At 38.0% G+C, this 23863-nt stretch overlaps 2 protein-coding genes across 3 annotated transcripts; both read left to right on the forward strand.

The window, feature by feature from the left end:
* Window positions 1–280: 280 nt before the first annotated feature.
* On the forward strand, window positions 281–19024 carry pias1b (protein inhibitor of activated STAT, 1b). 2 transcript variants are annotated; one of them, XM_079621322.1, is made up of 16 exons: window positions 284–607; window positions 7469–7541; window positions 7645–7689; window positions 7784–8228; window positions 10723–10807; window positions 11127–11174; window positions 11557–11647; window positions 12112–12246; window positions 12345–12450; window positions 13059–13132; window positions 13480–13640; window positions 14351–14481; window positions 14645–14831; window positions 15066–15205; window positions 16387–16427; window positions 16626–19024. In XM_079621322.1, exons 4-16 carry the CDS (start codon window positions 7787–7789, stop codon window positions 16941–16943), a joined length of 1959 nt encoding a protein of 652 aa, XP_079477448.1. In that variant the 5' UTR covers window positions 284–607; window positions 7469–7541; window positions 7645–7689; window positions 7784–7786; the 3' UTR covers window positions 16944–19024. The 2 variants fall into 2 exon arrangements, with proteins under 2 accessions (XP_079477447.1, XP_079477448.1); XM_079621321.1 differs by lacking the exons at window positions 7469–7541; window positions 7645–7689 and having other exon boundaries at window positions 281–607.
* Window positions 19025–22646: 3622 nt separating this feature from the next.
* Window positions 22647–23702, forward strand: rxfp3.3a3 (relaxin family peptide receptor 3.3a3; the record flags this gene model as incomplete). Its single annotated transcript, XM_079620307.1, has 1 exon — window positions 22647–23702. The coding sequence occupies one exon, from the start codon at window positions 22647–22649 to the stop codon at window positions 23688–23690; it is 1044 nt and encodes a 347-aa protein (XP_079476433.1). The 3' UTR covers window positions 23691–23702.
* Window positions 23703–23863: the final 161 nt, after the last annotated feature.

Here is a 23863-nt window from a genome sequence, read left to right on the forward strand (position 1 = left end):
TTTTTTTTTTTTATTAAACTCAGTCAAAAGGTTTAAAATATTTAGCCATCGTTTAATGTAAATGCTAGTTATATTTGTGCTCGACATTGCAAGGTGAATCATGGCTGCAACAACTACTTAGACACGACATACCTATGCAATTACAACACTAAATAAAAACGAGTATGTAATATAACACGGTGGAATGCCAGAGTGCACGTAATTACAAATGTAAAAACCCGAACATATGACACAATCTGATTTGTTTACTCTTGTTCATTGAAACACATTGTTCGAAAGAACCGATTCTTGAAAATGGCTCATCAGCTGACAGATTTTCAGGGAAATGTACTGATATACCATTTTGTTTAATCAATAAACACATTTACGAATTGTATTGATTGATAAATCAATCAAGCGAGTGCGTTACGTTCCAGGAGATCTTGTCGCTGATGTGTGATGCCATGTATTCCATTCAAGCAGCGTGAAATCGCGTAATCCTCGCGCTAATTTTTAAACTACAGAGGGATTCCTCAGCATTCGAACAAACACACGTTCTGGTCACGTGCCAAGGCTCAGATCACGCTTGCGCCAGAGAAACAAGATGGCGGAGAGTGCGGAATTGAAGGTAAAGTGTAACCCACAAATTACTGTCAATTAAGCCTTTATAAAAGACCTGTTCGGCGATGCTTTCCGTCTGACCTGTTCTTGTGATTGACTTTTGTACGAAGCGTCGTTCCGTATTTGATTTAAAAAGCGCTTTATGAGCAGTTTTGAGCCCGGTTAAAGGAACAGTGTTATTGTTGTGATGGATCCAGCTAGCTGCCAGCTAACCCGCACAGCTGTTTGCCTGCTGGTGGGAAATTACCCCCACTTCCATCTGAATTGATATATTAATACGGTTAATTGTTCTTTTAACGTTTAAATGAGGTGTAAAATAATCCATGGGCCGGCAGAGGAGTCGGTCGTAAGTGTGAAGCAGCATGTGGGTGGTGCGTAGGCTGCTAACAGCCTGGAGATTCGGTACTTTGACAGTTAGGACTTCTGTTAACCCGCTGCATTTATAAAAACAGAATTTACTGCTCAGTCACATCATATAGATAACTGACAACCAAGACTGAATTTTGGGCATCATAAAACCGGTTGAACATTTGTGTTGAGTCTGTGACGTCCAGAACTGCTCTGTGTGTTTGCAGAATACCAGATTGTGAGACGCAACCATCGCCAATGGCCTGTTACTTTTAGTTTCTGTATGTATTAGTAGGAAGTTCGTGTATGTTTATCTGGTGCTTACATGAGTGATGTCCTGCATTGAGACAAGACATGAAGACATTTTAATTGTGCTTTCTGTCATTGTTATTGTTGTTTATTTTGATGTTATTGTTTGCCCCACCTGTGTAGTCTTGTTTTAATCAGGATATGGATTGCTAGTGATATGTCAGCTGTTTGTTGTTATACTGTAGTGTTACTTATGGAGAGTTCTTGACTGACTGACTTTGACAAAATACTGTCAAAAGTAGTTGGTTATTTATTTTTAAGGTTTTCCGAAACCGATAACATTGGCCCTTGTGATTGTGTAGTAGAAGTTTCCTTCACAAAAGCTTTATTTGGCAATGGCACATTGTACCTTGATACTCTTGTTGGCAATAAAAAAAATAGTAATTTAGCAGGGAGCAAAACAGGGCGATGAGCATTATCGTTATGTTTTATGTTTATTAAAGTAGATTTAAGCTGTACATTTTAGGTCTGTGTCAGTAGAGGAGGCATTTCCTGGGGTTTTGCCATTTAAGACAAAAATGTATTTGGAGGACAATCTTGCTACATTAGAAAAACGACAATTTGCTGCTAAAGAGCAAATATAAAATATTTTGTAACTGGCAGTATAAGCATTAACTAAAAATAATTAGTTTGGAATTTGAATTCAGGTGAAATGAATTAGGCTGTTCTTTGTTTTCTTTTTAAATAAATGTCAATTTGCTATCTTTGACAGTCTTTTAACTTCTAGAATCCTATAACACTTTTAGTCTTTTCTATACATTTAAACCAGAAAGCTTAAAAAGAAATAGATTTTTTTTGCCTTCATCACTGATTGAAATCAAGAATGTTTTATTTGCTTTCAGCGTTCACCGTCTGAAATAACTCAACAAATGAAATCCAATCTTGAGTTGTTTCAGGATTTAATGATAAAACGTACACTTGTTATAATACTTTTCATACAATGCGTTACTGTGAAATTTTTATTCTAGTTTTGACAATTGCATTGGAGACCTGCATCATAATGTTTATGGTAAGGTTCACAATTTACACCACTTCCTGGTGGTTTTAAAACATATAACATTTAAAATCCTTTTTCTTCTATTGGTTGTGTAATTATTGTGCACGGTAAGGTAGTTTATTATCAAGAATTCTGCCTAATTTTAACTCGTTATCAGTTACTATAATTAGATTTATTTTAATGTTATTGAGCATCAATGCATTTGTGGGTAATGCAGATCGGAAGCTTGCTTTACGCAGTTACCAAAATGACAATGGTTTCAGAGAAGTGCTTCCTTTAGATTATGTCTTTGTCATAAATGAGTCAAGGCTTATGATAAATAACCACACTCATGAAACGAAATAAACTAAATCAGTAACCTTATTGTTGATTCAAGCAGTTGTTTTATTAAATGCACCTTTTTCTGTGAAGAAGTGTAGCCTACTATTCAGACTGTTCTCAGTTCTTTGCAATGAGATCAGACCATAGAACAGAGCCTATTATTGTCTTGCTTTAATGTTTTTGGAAATAGTGCTGGAATTCTCTGAGGGCCTAAAGAGATGATCTGTCGTCATTTACTCGCACTCATGTTGTCCTAAACCTGTATGCAGTTTTTCTTTTTTAAAAGAGAAATTCTGAAGTCTGCGATGGTCGCTCATATTCCATCCAGTCATAATAAATGTGTGCTGAAGCTTTCTAGCTTAAACAGCTGGAAAGCAACCTGCAGGGTTTCCTGGGTCACGTAAAGCCATGATATAGCAGGAAATGTAAAAATTGTGATTTTCTATTCTTGGAAATGCTAATAAAATCTTAACAGGGTGATGACGTGAGAAAATTTTGGACATATAATGGTATTTTTTACTATTTAAACAACATTATTTAGGGTTCAAAGTTTATAAAAAAGCATTTATGTAACCAAGCTTCAAAAACGGTTTGTTTATGTGGGACCTGTGATGTCATACAGGCATATGACACATTTGCATATGACTGCCACTAAAGCATGACATCAACAAACAAGGCCATTGGCGTTCAGTCACTTAAAGGAGAACTCCGGTCAATTTTAACATTGAGCTCAATTTTTAGTAAATTTGGAGTGCTGTCAATACAGAGAACAACGACAAAAATCGGTGTTGCCTACACCGTGTTATCCTCTTTTTAAAATTTGCACCCTATTGACTTGAATGGGGCAAGTTTTAAACCTGCTTTTATTTCTCTTAACATCCTTGATGTGTCGTTACAAGTGCCCAGCCATGTTGAGTGATTCCTTCAGAGTGAACACGAGTGAATCTGACTGCAGTAGATGTGAAAGATATTAATAAAAATGATGTTATATCAGCCAGCGCACATACCTGTATTTAGTCCCTGTTTTCGGTCGAAGTCCAAAGTAGTCGATTGTCGAGTTCACGCGCATAGGTTTAGTTACCAATGATCACGCGCGTGAACTCGACTATACAAATGCCTGTTCAAATGAATAAAATAACATTTGCTTTGACAAGTCTTGTTTAAACAGCTTGTTTGAGTCTCTGTACAGACTTCGGAAGGATGCCAGCATCATAAAGAAGTGGATGGTTTATTTTTAATGGCGTCCCAGATCGGAGGATTAGATGTTTGTTCAGAGCATTTGATGATTTCAGATTGATTTGTAAATGAGGCACAGTGTATTTTAAAGTTTGCAAAGAAAATTTAGTTGAAATTGAAGCAGTCTTTATTGACAGCACCATCGCAAACGGTAAACTATTTGTTAATGCTTTGTCTGTAAATTATGGTAACAGTGGCCATTTGCTGACAAAGCTTAAAGCAGCCTCCCCTTAATAACCAATCATTTCAGAGAGAGGGTTAGAATGAGGGTTGAAAATAATAATTTTTCCACATATATTTGCTTTTTTTGCTCACAAAAAAAAACAAACAAAAAACTAACGTCATAAATGAACCTGAAGGAACAAAGTAAAATAATAGAAAAAAGCCATGTCATGACAAAGTTCATGTGAATTTTTACAAGTTAGCCTAAGTCAAGTCACCTTTATTTAAATATGAACTTTATACAATACAGATTGTACAGCTATACAGCAATAGGAGGGCTGTTTCATCACCTTTAGTACTTCTGTCTTGCTGCTTTTTCATCTAGCTTGTGTGTAGATAACCTGTGTGCAGCATCCTGCGGTTTGCAGGTATATTTATTAAATGTGTGTGCTAACAGACACAAGAGCCCATTTCCCATAGGGTATGAGTGTCATTGAGAGATTACTTTATGGGGTCAGTTTGAAAGATATGAATCAATTTGACCAAAAGAAACATTGAAAAGATTCGTTACAAATTTTATTTTATTTTTTTTCAATCAAATGCTGTTCTGTTCAACTTTCTATAATCAAAAAATCCTGAAAAAAATGTCATGATTTATATATAAAAGAAGTTAAGTAGCACAGCTGTTTTCAATGTTATTTTTAATAATAAAAAATGAGCATATTAGAGGGATTTCTGAAGGATCATGTTACACTGGCCCGAAGACTGGCGTAATAGCTACTGACAGTTATTCTAAATTATAATATTTCACAGTATTACTGGTTTGATTTTTTTTTTTTATCAAATAAATGCAGCCTGGGTGAGGATAAGAGACATCTCATTTTTTGCAGAGCGCTGCATGCAAACTGTCAATTATCACGCCGTCACACCCGCTGATGCAAATCAGTAAATATTGCTTTTATTAAAACTCTGCCATTCTTAAAGTACCGGTACTAGAAAATTAAGAAAGTATGATAAACATCAGTATTTTCGTTAACATTGCTGCCGCTTCTCCAGCTGTGTGCAGAGATAAACAAGCATCGACTTCTGGTATGCTTTGTTCCTGTATCTGCCACCGCAATCTAGCAGTGTGGTTGTGTCCTTGTAGAACGAGACCGGCAACAAACATGTGTATTAGCTGATGTTGTCACTCCGATGAATGTCTATTTAAAGCTTTGTTTTCTTTGCAGATAATCCATATGTGTTGTTAGAACTAAGATTAATCGTGTTTTTTATTATTATTTAATTTTTTTAACAGGGAACTGTTACACCCTTAGTTTTTACACAGCTCACGGCCTGCTTATTCCTTTGTCGTCACAGGGTTATAGGGCCCTCAGGAGGATGAGCTAATCCTAATAACAGTTTAAACTAGGAGTGTTTGCTCCCTTCCTTCACTCTGCTCTCTCTGCTGGCTGTTGACTGAGGATTTCAACTGTTGAACTTGACAAAGAGTATAGGGTTGCACCACGGTATACCTGTACTACGGTAATATTGCAATACTAAAGCTTCAAAATACTGGCGACGCCATTTTGTTTTTTAAACGGTAGTATCGTCAATACGATAGTACAGTAAGGAATATTGTATGTGCGGCAGATACACTTATTTAAAAGTTCATTTGAACACAAATGCCTGGAAAAACATTGACGACAGAGGTATTTTTGAGTGCTGTTGCTAAATGCTGTGTAGAATTAGCGCCTTACTGAGTGTTTCCCGATGCTTCAGTTCATTTTGCAATGAGATAAAGTTGCACTTTGTTCGCGCTGCCGTTTATCAGGGGATGCTGAATGTCACTTCATGCAGCTTCTTTGCTTAGATTAGTGTTGTTTACACTGATTTCATTTGATTGGTAACAATAGCCAGTTATTCATTCTCATTAATGAAGTATTCAATGGGAAATCTGCTCTGTTTTCATTTACATCTATGTATTTATGAAAGTTTGGTTCATTTTGTAGATTTGCATGGTAGCGCGATACTACTTTGTATCGTGATACTTCAGCTGGTATAGTACTGCAAGACATTTGTATGGTGTAATGACAACCCTACAAGAGTATACTTTTAGGGATGTTCATTTGATCTTAGAAGTATGAAAGGAAGAAAAAAAAATCTAAAACCGTGGTGACTAGCCAGCTATATGATTTACCAGAAATTTCAGGCTTTTTCTTTTTGAATCACCAAACTTCTGATCGCTCTAGGTTTACATTGGGGGCCGTTCCTCACTACGACAGGACGAGCAAGAGTCTCATCATCTGGCTATATCGCAGTGAAGCCGTTTATTTGTGTTGGGCGGTGGGGTGGGTGGAAATTAATAAAGAGTGTTTGTGTAAGTATTTGTGTGAGCAGTCCAGTTGGCACTTGGCAGTAAACTGGGGAGGGGACTGTGGTCTCTCCGAGGTGAAGAAATATGAGCTTTCGCTGGTCTGTGGTTCTCTTGTTTTCCCTGGAGCTGTTCTCCACTGCTTTTGTTATGAAAACTCACTGGCCCAGGCTCAGGCTTGATTTTCCCTTCCCCCACTATCTCAGCCTCTTCACCACTCTGCCTGCCCATAGATTTTAATAGAATCCAAATGCCCGTACCACCAACACAGCCCTTTATAGTCTCAGAATATCCAAGAATGACAGGGGAGGTAAAGTCTGCTGTTGTGCACATGAGAAGTGGCTTTGATCCCACACATGTGCTTAAACTTCGTACATGGGGGTCATCACAATTACAGGTCTGCATCAGAAACTAAACAACACAATACAAATGTTACAGCCTAGAAAATCTGATATGATCTGCATTTGGCAAACCGAACTGATTGTATTCTCACTGACAGGTCTTTTGGCCAACATTACAATGTAGCCTATGATTTATGGCTTATAATGAATGCTCGTCCAAGACTGAGCCTGAAGCTAATTTAGTCCTAGCCGGCCTACGCTGTGTGTAAGACATATAAATCATAGCTCTTACCATACAGACTGGATAACCATTTTAAACCACCCTCATTAAAAGGGAGGCACCTAAACACTAGTTAACCTGAGTTAGGTTGACTAATGTTTAAATGGCAAGTAAACAATGACTTGGAACTGCCTACTGTTTGTCAGTAATTTCAACCTATAGAAATGGGTTGGAAAATCTATGAAAAAATAGTAAATGCACTAGTGATCAAAAGTTTGGTAAGCTTTTTTTTAAATAAATTAAATCTTTTATTATGCAAGGATCCAATAAATTGAAGGAAAAAAACATTTATAATGTTACACATTTTTTCTATTTCAAATAGGCCTATGTTTCCACAAAAATATTAAGCAGCACAACCATTTTCAACATTGATAATAAGAAATGTTTGACAGCTGAAAATTCAGCTTTGCCATCAAAGGATTAAATTGCATTTTAAAATGTATTAAAATAGAACACTTAATTGTATTTGTAATAATATTTCACATTGTTACTGTTTTTACTTTCTGATCAAATAAATGCAGCCTTGGTGATCATAAGAGACTTTTTTCAAAAACGTAAAAAAAGTCCTACCAACCCAACCCCAAAGTTTGAACGGTAGTGTGTTTTAACTATTTATTATTACAATTTCAATTCTTAAGAGCATTGTTTGAATTTTAATAGTTTAATAGTTTATTTTCATCTATTTACTCAACCTTAGGCTGTACCAAACGTGTATGCTGTCTTCATTGATCATCATTTTGGGGTGAACTATTCCTTTAACCTAGTTAAATGCTCTCTGGATTATTTGTTTTGGCAATTGCATAATTTCTCTGCTGTTTCCTCTCTTTTAAAAACAGCAAATGGTGATGAGCCTCCGTGTCTCAGAGCTTCAGGTTCTTCTGGGATATGCAGGCCGCAACAAACATGGAAGGAAACACGAACTCTTGACCAAAGCATTACATTTGTTGAAAGCCGGCTGCAGCCCTGCCGTGCAGATGAAGATCAAGGAGCTCTACCGCCGCCGCTTCCCCACAAAGATGGTGTCCCCGACAGACCTGTCCCTTCCTGGCATACACTCCACCTCTGGAGGAGCTCACGCAGGCCTGCCCACCAGCCTAACACAGCTGGGATTTGATGGACACGGTTCTCCATCTCTACTACCTGTCGCACTGCTTGGGCCAAAGCACGAGCTGGGCCTGCCCCACCTGCCCTCCGCCCTTCACCCAGTCCATCCAGACGTCAAGCTACAGAGGCTGCCCTTCTACGATCTACTTGATGAGCTTATCAAACCCACCAGTTTAGGTGCGTATAAGGAAGGATCTCTATCAGTCGACTAGTTGAATAAGGTTGGATTGTGCTTCTACAGTGATGAATTTAGAAATGTAGCTTGTCAGAGAGTGTTTTGTACATTAAAGTTCTTTAAGTTCATCTCTTCTGAAACATCTTCATAATTTCTACATCCTGGTTCCACATAAACAGTTTTGTGCCATTTCTGCTGCAGCCGTTTTAAGTTATTTAGCCCAGTGGTTTTAAACTTTCTGAATCCAAGAATAACCCACAAATATGGTGCACCCCTAAAATATAAACTTGGTTACATATTTTTGTGTGTAATTTATACTATGTGAAATAAATGTTTTTTATGGTTATGCTTTAAGCTTACGTTGTTAGTGTAATTACACAAATAAATACTGACTAATATGAATTAACTGCGTTCACGTATAGCGTTACTGTTAGTTTGGCTTAGGGTTAGTTACTTGTAATTATGCATAATTTATTGTTATTTCTATAGTAAGTACGTACATGTAACAACGTTACCTTAAATAAAGTGTTATCTTAATTATTATATTTTAAAAACTACAACAGTTTGATTAAATAATTCACTTTTATATTTATGTTTGCGTCAATATATTGCCAAGAAAAGCATCTGTTCGGAGCTTGTGGATATGATGCTGCCTTAAGACTAACTAGACAGTCGGACAACCCACTGACTAATCGATTTTGAAAATCTTTAGATTTGTACATCCCTTATGGGATGTATGGGCCTCTCTTGAAGACTTCTCGGTTCTCCTCCCCCATTGATACAACATAAAGGTGCTCTTCAAGTGATTTATGGCTTATCAGATTGGACAGAGGCCACCTGTGCTATATTTAGTCATCCAGCTCATGCTAAGAATAAAAGGCCAATATGGAAAGGAAGTGTCATTAAGCCTGAAGGCTGTGTTACTGCTTTTGTCCTTTGATAGTTAAGGTGTTGTGTTTTTTTCTCTGGTTTTGGTCTTTTTTTATATTTTGAAATGTTATAACTAGCCTTAGTGATCTCACTTCAGTTCGGGGATTTTTCAAATGCAAGCTTTTCATTGTATTCTTTCAATGGAAATAACTGCCAAAGTGGGTCCTCAAAATCAATGTATGGAACCAGTCAGGCCAAACTCCATCCAAAATTGAGTTGCAATGAGTTTGTTGCTGAGCAGGTTGCTCAAATCAAGGTCCTTAACCAATGCTTAACTGCTCTTTTTGGAGTGCGGAAGCATGCTACCTCATTTCAAGTTTCATTTTCTTACAAGGACTCGTATAGAGTTCAGTTGGAGTGCAAATTGCTAAATAATAACACTTTTTCTGCTATGCAATGCCAAGGACCCTGTAACATTAAATTGCTTCTCAAGCAACTTCCAGGAAACAAGATGGTCCTTCTTCCATATTGAGCTGAAGCCCCTCGGACTGAACATTATTTTTAGGTCAATGTGATGAATTTGGAGTTGTTTGAGCTGAGAGTGCAACCAGTGTTGATGGAGCTTTAACACAGCAGAGAACTGAGTACAGATGAATCATCTGCCAGCATCTCACTGTTAAACTCTCTCCACTTCAATTGTAATAGATTTTCCTCTTCACATGACTGCTCAAGGAAAGCACACCTCTCATTTTAGTCTCTTTCACTGAGTTCAGCCACCTATGTGTGCCTGCAAAGGTGCTGATAGAGCTTCCTCTTATCTCTCTCACTCACTCTTGCTTCTGAAACCCTTGCTTCATTTAAGGAGATTGGGTTATGTAACCCATGGGTTATTTTTGGATCTGTTGTGTAGAGTTTGGCTTTGAACTAAACTGCACCAGTGTTTAAAAGTGGTTCCACTGGAAAGGACCAGCAACCTCGTGTCTGTAACTGAGATGCTGCTATACTATCGGTTTGAGATAATTAACTTTACTTACTGTTGGACTTTTCTTGATGCGGTTAACTAAAGTTCACTTTCAAATACTATTCTGTTCGCTGCTCGGTCAAGGATGCTGTCACGAAATATGTAAATATATATTATAAATAACCAAAGGTATGTGGACCAGCAAAAACCATTGCAAGGAAGTTGGTCCTCCCTGACAGTTTCCTTTTGAGTAAACACCCCAGACTCACTGAAGCATTTCTTTATGGACTGTACGATACAGAAAAGGCCATCTCCAAACTTTTGCTAACTTGGAAGCACACAATTCTCTAAAATGTGTATTTTATCAAAATCAATGTTAAATGGATAAAATGGACTATTATTTGTGTTGCCTGAACTGTGCTGTTTTGTAATAGAGAGTCATATTTGAATGGTAAACATGATTAAATTCCTTTATATATATTTTTTTATGTTATAAATTCATTTAATTGTAGAAATATATATCTATATTTTTTTTTTATAAATTTGTATCATTATTTTGATATTATTACTATTGATGTTAAGTGTTTTTTCTCTGTCTTTTTATCTGTGGTGATGTGTTGGTTTCTCCATCTTCTATAATCGTCTCCTCTCTTACTGTTTTACAGCCTCAGACAGCAGTCAGAGGTTTCAGGAAACATGTTTTGCGTTTGCACTAACGCCTCAGCAAGTTCAACAGATCAGCAGCTCAATGTAAGTGTGTGTGTGTGGAGTGGGATATCAAATTACATTGTTGGATAAGATTGGTTCAAGTGTTTGAAATGCCCCAACTAATTTTGTGCTTCTAATAAATTTTAAAGTTATTTCATCCAGAACTGAAAACCAGTTGAATTTAAAACAGCGGTTGTACCGTTTACCTGGTCTTGTTAGATATCTTCATCTTGTAGTTACATAGCCGGCGATAGTGCTTATCAGACGTGCCAAGCGAGCGGTCCTGTAGAATGTTTGGTATGCTTTTTCTCTCCTACGCTCTATCACACATTCCTTTACTCCCACCCTCTTGTCTCGACAGGGACATTTCTGGGACCAAATGTGACTTCACCGTGCAAGTACAGCTAAGGTATGATAAAAACAAGTTTCCAACTAAAGATCTATAAAACTCAACTGGATCTTTTTGACAAGCTGGAAACATGCTGCTAAATAATTACTTTGTGTCATTTTTCTTGCTGCTATTGTTTGTTTAATGTTTTGTTTTATCACAAAATCTTATGAAAATGTAAAAGGTTGTATTTCACATTTAAAATCGCACATTCTTTGCTATTTAAAGTGCTGTGCAGTTGAATATTGTGTATTTTAATGTGATTGTGATGTCTACTTTTTGATTTTCTCTTTTGAGGCTAACATACCCCCATCTTCAGAGCTTTCTTTTGTTTGGGTTTCTGAGAGAGTCTTGGAAATCTTTCCCACACATTCCTAAAAGAATCTCAACCCATATTTTTCAGGTTTTGCTTATCAGAGACAAGTTGTCCTCAGGAAGATCATTTCCCACCCAACCTTTGTGTAAAAGTGAATGGAAAACCCTGTAACCTCCCTGTGAGTCTGGCTTTATTTTTGGTCACAAATCAACAAGAATCGTTCAGTCCTTCTGCCAATGACAGACAAATAGTTTGAAACAATGATTAACACATGTATGTTAACAAGTAGATTTAAAGGGATAGTTCACCCAATAATGAAAATTCTGTCAGCATTTACTCACCCTCATGTTGTTCTAACCCCATAATATTTATATTAATCTTTGAAACACAAATAAAGATATTTTAAATGAAATCTGAGAGATTTCTGACCATCCATTGAAAGTCTGTTAACCCAAAACTGATGCTTAAAAACATTCAAAAAGGAGATTCAAAAGACAAAGATAACATACATTTTTTAAAGATATTTTTTTTACTTCTTTAACATCTTTGTCAACATCTTTGACTATTATAACAAATTAATCTTACACATACAAACTTTTGTGCAGGCTGTTTTACTGAATGTCTTTTTGTGGTTGTCCTCAGGGATATCTTCCTCCAACCAAAAATGGAGTGGAGCCAAAGCGACCGAGCAGACCCATCAACATTACCTCCCTGGTTAGGTTGTCTACAACAGTTCCCAACACCATTGTTGTGTCATGGACGTCAGAAATCGGAAGGGTAATGAAAGTGAAATCTGTTACTTGATTGGTCTAAAATTGAAACGCCACTGTCATGTTGCTCAGAATGTGTTTCTAAAAGCTGTGTTGTCCATACAGAGCTACTCCATGGCAGTGTACTTGGTCCGACAGCAGTCCTCCTCAGTTTTGCTACAGAGACTACGATCAAAAGGCATTAGAAACCCAGACCACTCAAGAGCACTCAGTAAGTTTACTCTGAACCCAAATGGTTGAATTCGAGTTATGCGCAACAAAACAGGTTTTTTTAAAAACAGGTTACATCGGTTCCGGTTAAGGTCTTTTGTATGTGCTTCATTAAATATAGAGATGTTTTCCTCAAGATGCCTTCAGTGGAGCTACCAAAGATGTCCATCGCATATGTAGATTGAAATCTTATTTATTTCTCAAAATCAAATAAAGCGCCAACAATAAAAATAACTAGTTAGGTTAGTTGATTACCTTAAAAGTCCATAGATGTAGTTGTCAGTTCATATTGGTGTAACACTTTCTCAGACAAGCGGATGTTAATATAATTCCTGTTTGTTCTTGTGACGCTCGAGATAAAGCCTATTAAACCTTTACATTCTGAATATAACACACAAATGCAAATTTTTGGCATGTTTTCTTTGGATTTTCCGACATTCACCTACCAATGCTCCCATTTAACATCGGCGACTATTGTTTTAATAAAGTGATGACCAAAATAAAGTGTTTTTTTTGTTGTTAAAAGTCTTATTTGAGCTGCCTGTTCACTGTCAGAGAATATTGCCTGTAAAATACTGATTGGTTTTGCGTTCTGTGCCCTCTCTTCAGTCAAAGAAAAGCTTACCGCCGACCCTGACAGTGAGATTGCCACCACCAGCCTGCGAGTCTCCTTACTCTGTCCGGTATGTAATGGACCTTCAACCCTCAATACAGTTTTTGTTCCTCTTACGGGATTCTGGTGAACCTTGTGACATTCCTTTGGACACAATTGCATTAACCATTTTGTCAAAATAATGAAACTCTGCTTCTTTTCACCAAGACCACCAAGCCCTGCTTATGACTCTGACTTTCCACATAGTGTTCGTTTTCATTTAATTCATTTTGAGTGTTGGAGAATAAACCACAAGCCAGCAGTTTAGGAACAAGATAGAACTGTATAATCATAATTCAGTTATAAAGTTTGAAAGCAATACGTGGCCATTTAATGTGTTCTAACATAATGTGTGTCCATCTGTGTGTAAACGAACAGCTCGGAAAGATGCGGTTGACGATTCCCTGTCGAGCGCTCACCTGCTCGCACCTACAGTGCTTTGATGCTACGCTCTACATCCAAATGAATGAGAAGAAACCCACCTGGGTGTGTCCGGTTTGTGACAAGAAAGCTCCATACGAGCACCTTATTATTGACGGGTCAGTACTGGTCTCACCTTTCACACCTGTGATTGTGGGCCATCTGAAATCTACAAAAACCATTTGTTTTGCTTTAATGTACCAGTCATTGCCTAATGTGTATGAGCATCTATACACAACTGTTCAAAAGGCTGTTCAAAAACTGTTAAAGGTTGGTCATATTTTTGGTAATAGTTGTTGAAAGTCTCTGAGGCTTACCAAGGCTGCATTTATATGGTCAAAAATACAGTAAATATTGTGAAATGTTATTACAAATTAAAATAACTTTTTAATATATTTTCAAATGTAATTTATACCTGTGATTCTTTTTTCTAGCAGCCATTACTACTTCTAGTTTATCCAGTGTCACATGATCCTTCAGAAATCATTGTCATATGCTGATTCGCTGCTCAAGAAACATTTATCATTTTGAATGTTGAAAACGGTTTAACTTCTTAATATTTACATTTTTTCAGGATTGTTTTGATGAATAGAAAGAAACTCATTTGCAACATTCTAAATATCTTTACTGCCACTTTTGATCACTGTGCCATTGCTTTATGAAAGTATTATTTTTTCAAAAAAAAAAAAAAAAGAAATCTTGTGATAAAACTGACCCTAAGTTTTTGAACAGCAGTGTGTGCTGTCAGAATTGAAATCTCTGCAATGTTGTTGTTGTTGTTGTTTTTGTATTTTAAGTTGTTGTTGTTGTTGTTGTTGTTGTTGTACAGGTTGTTCATGGAGATTCTGAGCAGTTGTGTGGACTGTGATGAGATTCAGTTTAAAGAAGATGGGAATTGGTCTCCTATGAGATCCAAGAGAGTGGTACAGGAAGTGTCAGCATCGTCAAACGGCATTGATGGTATTACCACAAACACTGTTATACATGTTATGAGTTCTACAGACAATAGACAGTTGTGTCTCAGTCCTGTAGTAAAATGTGTAGATATTTGCAGGGTACCGTATTAAACATAAAAGGACATAGTCTTGACTTGCTTTTTGAAGCTTACTTTACTCTCTTGTAGACTCGTGTCGGTCGATGGTATCGGACCACAGAAACAGTTCGTCCCATAGCAGTAAGAAAGTGGAGGTGATTGACTTGACGCTGGACAGCTCCTCAGATGATGATGATGATGATGATGATAACGACGAGCCTCCACCTAAAAGACCCTGTCCATCTCTATCTCCCACCTCCCCCCCTGCCAACAAAGGGTGAGAATTTATATTTCAGCATGTCTATTGATTTATCATTTAAAACCCAACAAGCGTTTTTGTGAAATGTCTTAAAAAAATTTTTAAAAGTGTGTTATTTCTTATAAATGGCACTTGGATTCATATTTTGTCTATAATTCAAAGATGTTCAGACATTTTGAAATGTGGTTTAAATGTCTAGATCATTTTAAAACCTCTGTATGTTACTTTTATTTTTTTATTTTTTTGCTGTAGAGTGTTAAATCTACATCATCAGACGTCTCCTCTGGCGCGGGCTCCCAGCATGCCGGCAATGGAGACAAACTACATCCCTCCCCCTCCTCCTCTCATACAGGATTATCGTCACTATTACCACACAGCCAATGACCTGTCAGGTACCGCTTCATTACACTGACATCATATTTTTCACTTTTAATACGAGTGTGCCTACTAGCTCAAACGACACAGTTCATCTTGACCTCCTCTTTTGTTCGTGCTCAGTTGAATTGGTTGTCATTTAGCTCCACTTCTGTTCAAAGGTTTGGGGTCGGTAAGATTTGAAAAGAATTGAAAAGTTTTCTTATGCTCCCACTGCTGCAAAAATACAGTAAAAACAGTAATATTCTGAAAAATTACAACTTAAAAACAATAATTTTCTATTTTAAGATGTCATTAGTTTCTGTGATGGTAGAAGTCATTCTATTATGCTGATTTGGTGCTCAATAAAAGTAAAATTTGTGTGTAAACCGTGATATTTTTTTCACGTTTATTTAATAAAAAGAAAGTTCAGAAGAGCAGCATGCATTTGAAATGAAAATTTTATTACATTTTAAATAGAGCTGAATGATTCTGGATAAATTGAGAATCAAATTTTTTTTGTTTAAAATAGAGATCATGATTCTCCCATGATTCTGAGCAGACAACTAAACAAAATAACATGTCATTTTCTAGAGGTTCTTAAAAAAGGGTTAATCACTGCAGTCTATTAAAAATATGTAATTAATTTGAATTGTTTTTTTACACTGTTTGAGTGAATAATTCAATGACTTGGTCTAAAATACTTCACTTGTTTCATTATTGGATTAATCATTTTTGGATGAATGATTCAATGACATACATTTTTGGTGTAATGATGTAATTGATACAATCTTTATTTGATGCTTCAAGCTATTTTCCAAAGATGATTACTCTATTTAGATCATCATTACTGTAGTTTATATCCGAACTAAAAACTTTTATCCCAGTACTTCAGTCATAATTTGAATTATTGCAAGATACTGTGTAGTTGAAAAGACTGTTTGTGAAGCCTTTTCATACCTATATATGACAACGCAAATCTGAATGTTCACTGTGAACAAAGGTTTAATAGACACGGGCGAATCGTTGTCATTTAGGAATGAGATTGTGATATTTTAATGATTAATCACGCATCTCTAATAGCAAAATAATCTTTAAATCTGGGATTTCTTTTTATTTAATCCAGTGAACAAAGTTTTAGAATTTTAAAATGTTGTCTTTAAAAAAAATATATTTCTAGGCAAATTTATCCTAAGCAACTTTTTTTCTTGTTTTACAGATCTGAATTTCTTCTCATTTTTACAAGGGGACAATCACCAGGTAGGTTCACTCTCTGAAACAGCAGCACATCACAGCTAGAGGGCAGCATTGTTCTTAAACAAACGTCTATGTTTGACCACATCTGGTGCCAAATTACATGGATTAAGGACCCAGAGCTGACTGAGAGGAGAGCGAATAAAAAAAGTTTGTATTTTAATTATTAAACATCAACATAATCTGAAGTTTTTGTTGTTGCAGCATTATAACATGGTCATGGCCGCTGCAGCCGCCGCCTCAGCCTCTGCGTCAGCATCAGAAGACCACGAGCTGCTGCTGAACCGTTTCATGCCCTATGGGTCGTCACAGCTCTTCCTGGAGCAGTCGGGGACGTCGGCGAACAGCTCGCTAGTGCCTGCCAACGGCAGCGGGGGGAGCAGCAGTGGAAGCAGCAGCAGTCTGGTGTCCTCCAGCAGTCTGAGAGACAGCCACACACACACCAGCGCCTCCCGCTCGCGCTCCGACGCCGCCGCCTCCGTAATATACGGCTCCATCCCCGATGTCATATCACTGGACTGACCACACTGGGGCACCCTGCAAACGGACAAGCTTTTATCACAAACAGCTGGAGGGCGGAGAAGGAGCTTTGTGCACTCGTGATAGGATTTAGACATGAATGGGATCGAAAGATTGGAGGGGGAAAAAAAAAAGCGAACAAAGACTTTTGTAAAGAGAAGAATAAAATTGCTGTGTACAGAGAAGAAAAATCTATTTTCAGTTTTACTTTTGTATATAAACAATAGGACGCTGCCTACCCAGTGAGTGACTTCAGTTGGTATTTTCTCCATGGATACTGAAGATGTTTTTCACTGCTCTGTGTGTTGTTCCTTGATTATCTTATTCTGTACCTTTTATACTTTTTTGCTATTTTATTTCACTTCAAATCATTATTTTAGTCACAGTAATAGAATGGCAGTCATCTTCATCATCATTTTTATTTCTAAGACTCTTTCCCTCAGCCATTGTTTGATCAGTGAGGGAACATCACATTATTTAATGCCATTATCTTGTGCAGGTAATTTATTATTGCTTTAAGTTATGTAGGATGTATGCTGTACAGAAGCATTCCCTTATGCCAATACAGAATCTAGCCACGACATGCTTGAACAGTCGACAGAGGTCACATCTTATTCCAGTTGCACACTCTTTCTCATTCATCACCACATGAATTATGGAAGAAGTAGAGTTGAAAGACATCAGTGCCCAGATTTGCTAGTTAGTAAACTCTTGTACTTTTATTCACGATCTTATATCCTTTGATTATTATTTTTTTCTGAACTAAACCTCAAAAGATGAGGCGAGGTTTGCAAAAACAGCGCTGAGGGTATCAGACACTTTAGTATACCTCATTTAGTGTGTTGCGAAGATGACTGAAAAACAACCAGAAGGATTTCGCAGTAGCCGTAGCGCAGACGAGTAATTATTTCCTTAATAAGAATGTAATTTCCCATACTAGAAAACCGGCAATTGACAGCTTTCTGTAAAAATGGCACATTTTAAAGGTCGAGAACACCATGTATGAAATGAGATGTATTTTTTTCTCGAGGTCTGTGTGGTTTGGGCTACATTTAAAAATTGGAACCAGCCGTTCCAATGCAACCATTATCTAATTCTAGCATTATAGGTTTTGAAAGTGTGCTTGGAAGGTGACCGAATTGCAACAATCTGTGCTGTCTATTTTCATCTGTGTAAAACTGAATTTATTTATTTGATCTATATATTATATTTTTACTATTTGTTTGATCATGCATTTATTTCGTAATTATTTCAAGAGCTCTTAACACTTGCTTTGCATCGTACAAGTAGCTAATTACGTGTCCTTGTCTCTTCTTCTCGTATTTGTACTATATGAGACTTCTGAGGCATTAATTCCACAATCGTACTTGCTGTGTCAGATTCAACTTTTGGTTGAAATGCAACTGTTTAAAGGATAAAAGCCAGCTGCGTGTGTGCACACCCTCTGGCTTAGTTGTGAAGTGACAGCTGTTTTTGATTTGTCATTGATTGTCCTGCATTAAAAAAAGAAAAGGTTGTGGAACAGCTAATGTTGGACCTGGATGAACGTTAGCACATGCTTTTAATCACTCGATGACAGCCAGTGCACAGTCCGCTAACCTTTTCTGAATGAGTGACTTTTGTATTCAAAGTGTTGAAAATTAACAATTGGATTGATGAACCCATGCTTGTTTAATTTATATATTTTTACATTTGCACTGAGTTACATTATAGCACACAAAATTGAGACGGCCATCATTCTACACAAATCTCCCATTTGACATTGCACTGAAATCATACATTTCATGTGCCCACTGAACCGCTACGTCCTTGAAGTAAACCACTAGACAGTCAGTCTGTTATAGCTGTACCAGTAACTGGCAAGTATGAACTCTCTGCCTTAAGTTCTTCTCTTACTGTATGGTACGCTATGAGAGAAACCATAATGTACAGGAAACCAATACCAGTTTGTACAAAATATTATATGAATTATTTATTATTTGAATTGGGATACATTGTTTACTTAATGAATGTTACTTGTTTATGTAGAGAGCGGTTTAGCTGTAATAAAACAAATACATTAAATCTTTTCTATTTCTGTCTTATCTGTATTTTGGTCTTTATTTGACCTCTGGTTGCAGAATGCTAAATCCCTATATCACACTCATGGGGTGACTAGAAATGGAAGTTTTTTTTATCACAAGTGAATGCACAAAATACTCAACATTAAAGGTTGTCGATTAAAGGCAGGGCTTATTTGTTGCAGAAAAGTTTTTTTTGTTATGATGGTTAAACGTTTCTTAAAATCCTAATAGCAATCAATAAGTTAAATAGTCTAAATGCATTTATATGTACGTAAACATATCATCTGTGGAAGGTGAACCTATGTATTTCTACTTCCACACAGCTTGATGTTACGCAGAGTTAGACAGACGTCAGTCACAGAGCACCGCAACAGAAACAGCAGCCGCCTTTTACAGTTCCTCCTGAACCAAAACAACGAGTTAATGCTGCTTTCACGCCATGACTACTGTCATTTGGAAGAGATTGGAGAAAAGGGAGTTGTAGGCTATATATACAACCTCCTTTTGTTCTGTGGTATGCTGTGGATGACTAAGACTCGTGTTTTGAACTTTATCCTTCTTCATTGTCCGTCTGTGTGACAATAGGGTGATGTAGGCCCTGAAACATTTGAAAAAATATTTTTGTTTAAGCTTGGGTAATAAATGTAACCTTTTATTAAACAAAATAATTGGAAAAATGTCCACCCAAAGGGACAAATGAACAACAGTTTCAAATACTTTCTCATTTATGGGCTGTGAACATTATCTTAGACAACTCATGTTTGTCCCTTTAAAAGATTATCAGGAAATATAAATATTGTGACGTTCTCGTCAGGGCCGTAAAACACAGAGAAGTGACATTGGGGATGATGGGAGAAACCCACCCAAATTAGCTTCGGTTAAACAGGCGTATAATTTGTGTAGTAAATGTGTAGCCTAATCTAGATTTTTTTTTTTTTTTTATCTAGATAGATCTTTTTCTCATCTTCACGGACGCAACAATGATTTCCCTCGTGTGTTAATATTTTTCCTTGTAATAATGTATGATTTGCAAAAATGAAAACTGCTGCATCTGTTTATATTAGAGAATCAAAGTGGATGCGCGTTAACATTATGGCCAAGCACGCGCCCTTAAAATACCATATCACTAACGCGCAACGCGCCACTGTCTATGGACTGTTTTTTTCCTGGTCAATGGCGCAATTGCTTTCTAAAACTGGAAAATAGCACCATGGAGTTTTGCGCCGGAACACGCCTCCTCTTTCCGCTGAACCGCCCCCGCGAGCGCAAGTTCGTTTCCTAATTTACCGACGTGCGTCTGTGGAGGGAAAAGTCCACTGTGCGCGGGTGCAAAATAGGAATGATACATGCGTCGGTGTTCAAAGTCAACTGCGCTGGGTGCAAGATAGGGCCCAAATACTTTTACAATTACTATGTTCACTCTTAGTGTCCACTGATTTAATAGGGTGGACTCTAACAGACGTCCTGACCTAAAATCAGCCACTGCACCGTGTCTGAGCAAAAATAAGCTAGGAAGGTTTATCTAATTAGGAATTGCATGGTCTTTAAATTTGTAATTTTTCTTTAAAATTGTAATGTAATCTTCTAACCTTTTCCTTTTTCCCTTGACATTGAAAAAAAAGTGATATAAGTTTAAAAGTTTATTATGAAAAATCCACAAAATGCTATTTTCTAATTTTATATGAAATATAGCCTATTGCCAAAAGTATTGGGACACCCCTCCAAATCATTGAATTTAGGTGTTTCAATCACTTCCATGGCCACAGTTGTATAAAATCATTCATTTGTGAGGTTCCCACTTCCCCTTTCACATAGAGATTCCGGAAAATACACGGATAAAGTGACCCGGGATTTGACCCGGGTTCGTTTGAAAATGGTTCATTCACACTGCCAGTGATTTGCCGGAATCAGAGAGCGCGTTCACACACAACCCGGGTATGTCCCGGATAGACGCGTGACGTTATGATGTGACGTATAAGGTAGGCCTACGCACGCTCGATCATTTTTTTTTCGGATTCGGTCGTACACTAACGCATCACGTACCGTTCCACAAAGCTGGCGAACGATCTCAGCTTCGGCGCGGATTGCAAGGAGCTCTCGGGTCTCTGCTTCAGTCCAGTTTGCAGACATCTTTTCGTTCTTTCTTGTATCGATGACGAACACAAACTTTCTTCTAACAGAGTAACAGAGTCGCACGATAACTGTCATTGCGAAGGCTCGTGCATCATCACTACGACACACCCCTTACGGCATTTGTCCTGGCTTTTGTTCACACAGCGCGCGTTCCGGGTCTGAACACGGCAATGTTACTAGGTCCCCAACCCGGCATCGATCCCGGCATTAAACCCGGGTCGTGTTTGCGTTCACACAGAAGGCGTTCCGGCAATTTGCCGGCAATTTGCCGGCAATTTGCCGGGTTCAAAGTGCTGTGTGAATGGGGCTCACACCTGTGCAATAAGTCCATTCGTAAAATTCCCTCACTACTACATATTTCACGGTCAACTGTCAGTGGTGGAAGCAATTGGGAACAACAGCAACTCAACTAAAATCACAGAGCAGGGTCAGCGCATGCTGAGGTGCACAGTGTGCAGAAGTCGCCAACTTTCTGCAGAGTCAATAGCTACAAAACTGCAAACTTGGTGTGGCCTTCAGATTAGCTCAAGAACATTCATGGAATGGGTTTCCATGGCCGAGCAGCTGCATCCAAGCCTTACATCACAGTGCAATGCAAAGCATCGGATGCAGTGGTGTAAAGCCGCCACTGGACTCTAGAGCAGTGGAGACGTGTTCTCTAGAGTGACGAATCACGCTTCTCTGTATGGCAATCCGATGGACGGGTCTGGTTTTGGTGGTTGCCAACAGAACTTGCCTGACCTCATTGTGCCAAGTGTAAAGTTTGGTGGAGGGGGGATTATGGTGTAGGGTTGTTTTTCAGGGGTTGGCCCCTTAGTTCCAATGAAAGGAACTCTTAATGCTTCAGCATACCAAGACATTTTGGACAATTTCCTGCTCCCAACTTTGTGGGAAAAGTTTTTAATTGCGAGGAGTAGCTACAAGACTATTTTTTCTCAGGACCATTTAACATAAGAGTTGGGAGATATGAACTCGCAATTGAGAGAAAAAAGTCAGAATTGTTATATGTTGTTAAAAAAAAGTATATGTAAATGTTTTATTTAAAAAAATAATTGTATCCTGTAAATACAGGGCTAAAACATTATTATGTCCCCTATGAACTGCATATGTGAATATTATGTAGACCTAATTGTTTACATCAAATTTATGCTTTCATAGTATCATCCCAGTTTCATAATGTCCGTTTAATGGCTTGCAAGTTGCAACCAAACGTCGGTTTCTATAAAAATGAAGAACTTTTGGCATTCGCGATTCCCGCGTTACCAAGGGATCAAACCCCAATCATTCCCAACCTGGGTGACGGAGCCTCAGTCACAGGCTACATGTGTCTAGTCAATCTTTGCCCCGAATGGGCGGGTAATACTAATGCGCGTGTACATCTGGATATATTAGAAGAAGCTCACGGCTAGTGGGCAAACCGCTGAGAGAAGCTCTTCAACACAACTAAAGTACTGAACACTGGCTGAGCGCAGCGCGCGCGCAGGTCGCACGCGCCATTGGATGCTTAACTATGGGTGACCCTTTCAACAGCAGCAGCAGCAGGGTGTTTAACCGAACCCTTCAGAGTCATGTCACATTTGGAAATCTGGAGGACATTGACGTGACTGCGGACAGGAGTCCGGTCTTGAGGATCATGATCTCCGTGGTGTACATTCTCGTGTGCGCAATAGGCTTAATTGGGAACTCGCTCGTCCTTCTCATCATGAGGGAGAAACACTGCAAACAGAGGACCACCATTAATGTGTTCATCATTAACTTAGCTGTCACAGACATCCAGTTCGTTCTGACATTACCGTTTTGGGCGGTGGATACCGCTCTGGATTTCAGCTGGCCGTTTGGAGACGCCATGTGCAAGATCATACTATCCGTCACTGTGATGAACATGTACGCCAGCGTCTTCTTCCTCACTGCTATGAGCATCACTCGATACTACTCCGTTGCTTCAGCCACCAAGAACAGAGTCCGTCCACCAGCATCATGCTCGGTCAAATGGGTTTGCGCGTTTTTGTGGGTCGTTGCTACAGTCGCCACCGCGCCAACATCCATTTTCTCCACTGTGACAAACGTGGCTGGAGAGAAGCTCTGTTTACTAAAGTTTCCCGCCGGACAATACTGGCTAGCATTTTATCATTTACAAAAAATTATGATTGCTTTTATTCTTCCCATGTTGATCATTTCCGTGTCCTATTTGTTGCTTCTGAGATTTGTGAGAAAACGAAATCTGAATAACACTCATTCAAAACGCAAGATTCATGTTACCAAATCTATCACAGTCGTGGTTCTTTCGTTCTTTCTTTGCTGGATGCCGAACCACGCGATTACATTCTGGGGTGTACTGGTCAAGCTGAACGTGATTCACTGGGATGAGGCTTATTATATTGTCCATACTTATGTATTCCCTGTTACTGTTTGCTTAGCTCATACTAATAGTTCCTTAAATCCTTTCATATATTGTCTTACGAGAAGGGCATTGAGAAAGAAACTGAAAATTTGTCTGTCAAATATTGCCCCTTGGTTATTAAAAAGGTCTCTTCAGAAATCTAGGCCTGCGTGAACCGAGATGCACAATCAAATGCATGGTAATTATTATTATTATTACCAATAATATATTATTATTAAGTTTAGTTGAACATAATAATTATTGTTGGGTGCTATTTTTAGAGACCACACTGACTGAATGTATTGCTCTAAAAACTGAAAAGTGAATATTGGTTTAAAAAATGTTCA

This window comes from Phoxinus phoxinus, assembly GCF_949152265.1.
Source record: "Phoxinus phoxinus genome assembly, chromosome: 8".
Classification (NCBI taxonomy): Eukaryota; Metazoa; Chordata; class Actinopteri; order Cypriniformes; family Leuciscidae; genus Phoxinus; species Phoxinus phoxinus.

Excerpts from the sequence above, each read along its gene's own strand:
- pias1b (XM_079621321.1), top strand. The coding sequence starts at position 584 with ATGGCGGAGAGTGCGGAATTGAAG. Across the intron at positions 10,808-11,126 it reads CAACAGATCAGCAGCTCAAT|GGACATTTCTGGGACCAAAT; the intron begins GTAAGTGTGTGT and ends TTGTCTCGACAG. Across the intron at positions 12,247-12,344 it reads GGACGTCAGAAATCGGAAGG|AGCTACTCCATGGCAGTGTA; the intron begins GTAATGAAAGTG and ends TTGTCCATACAG.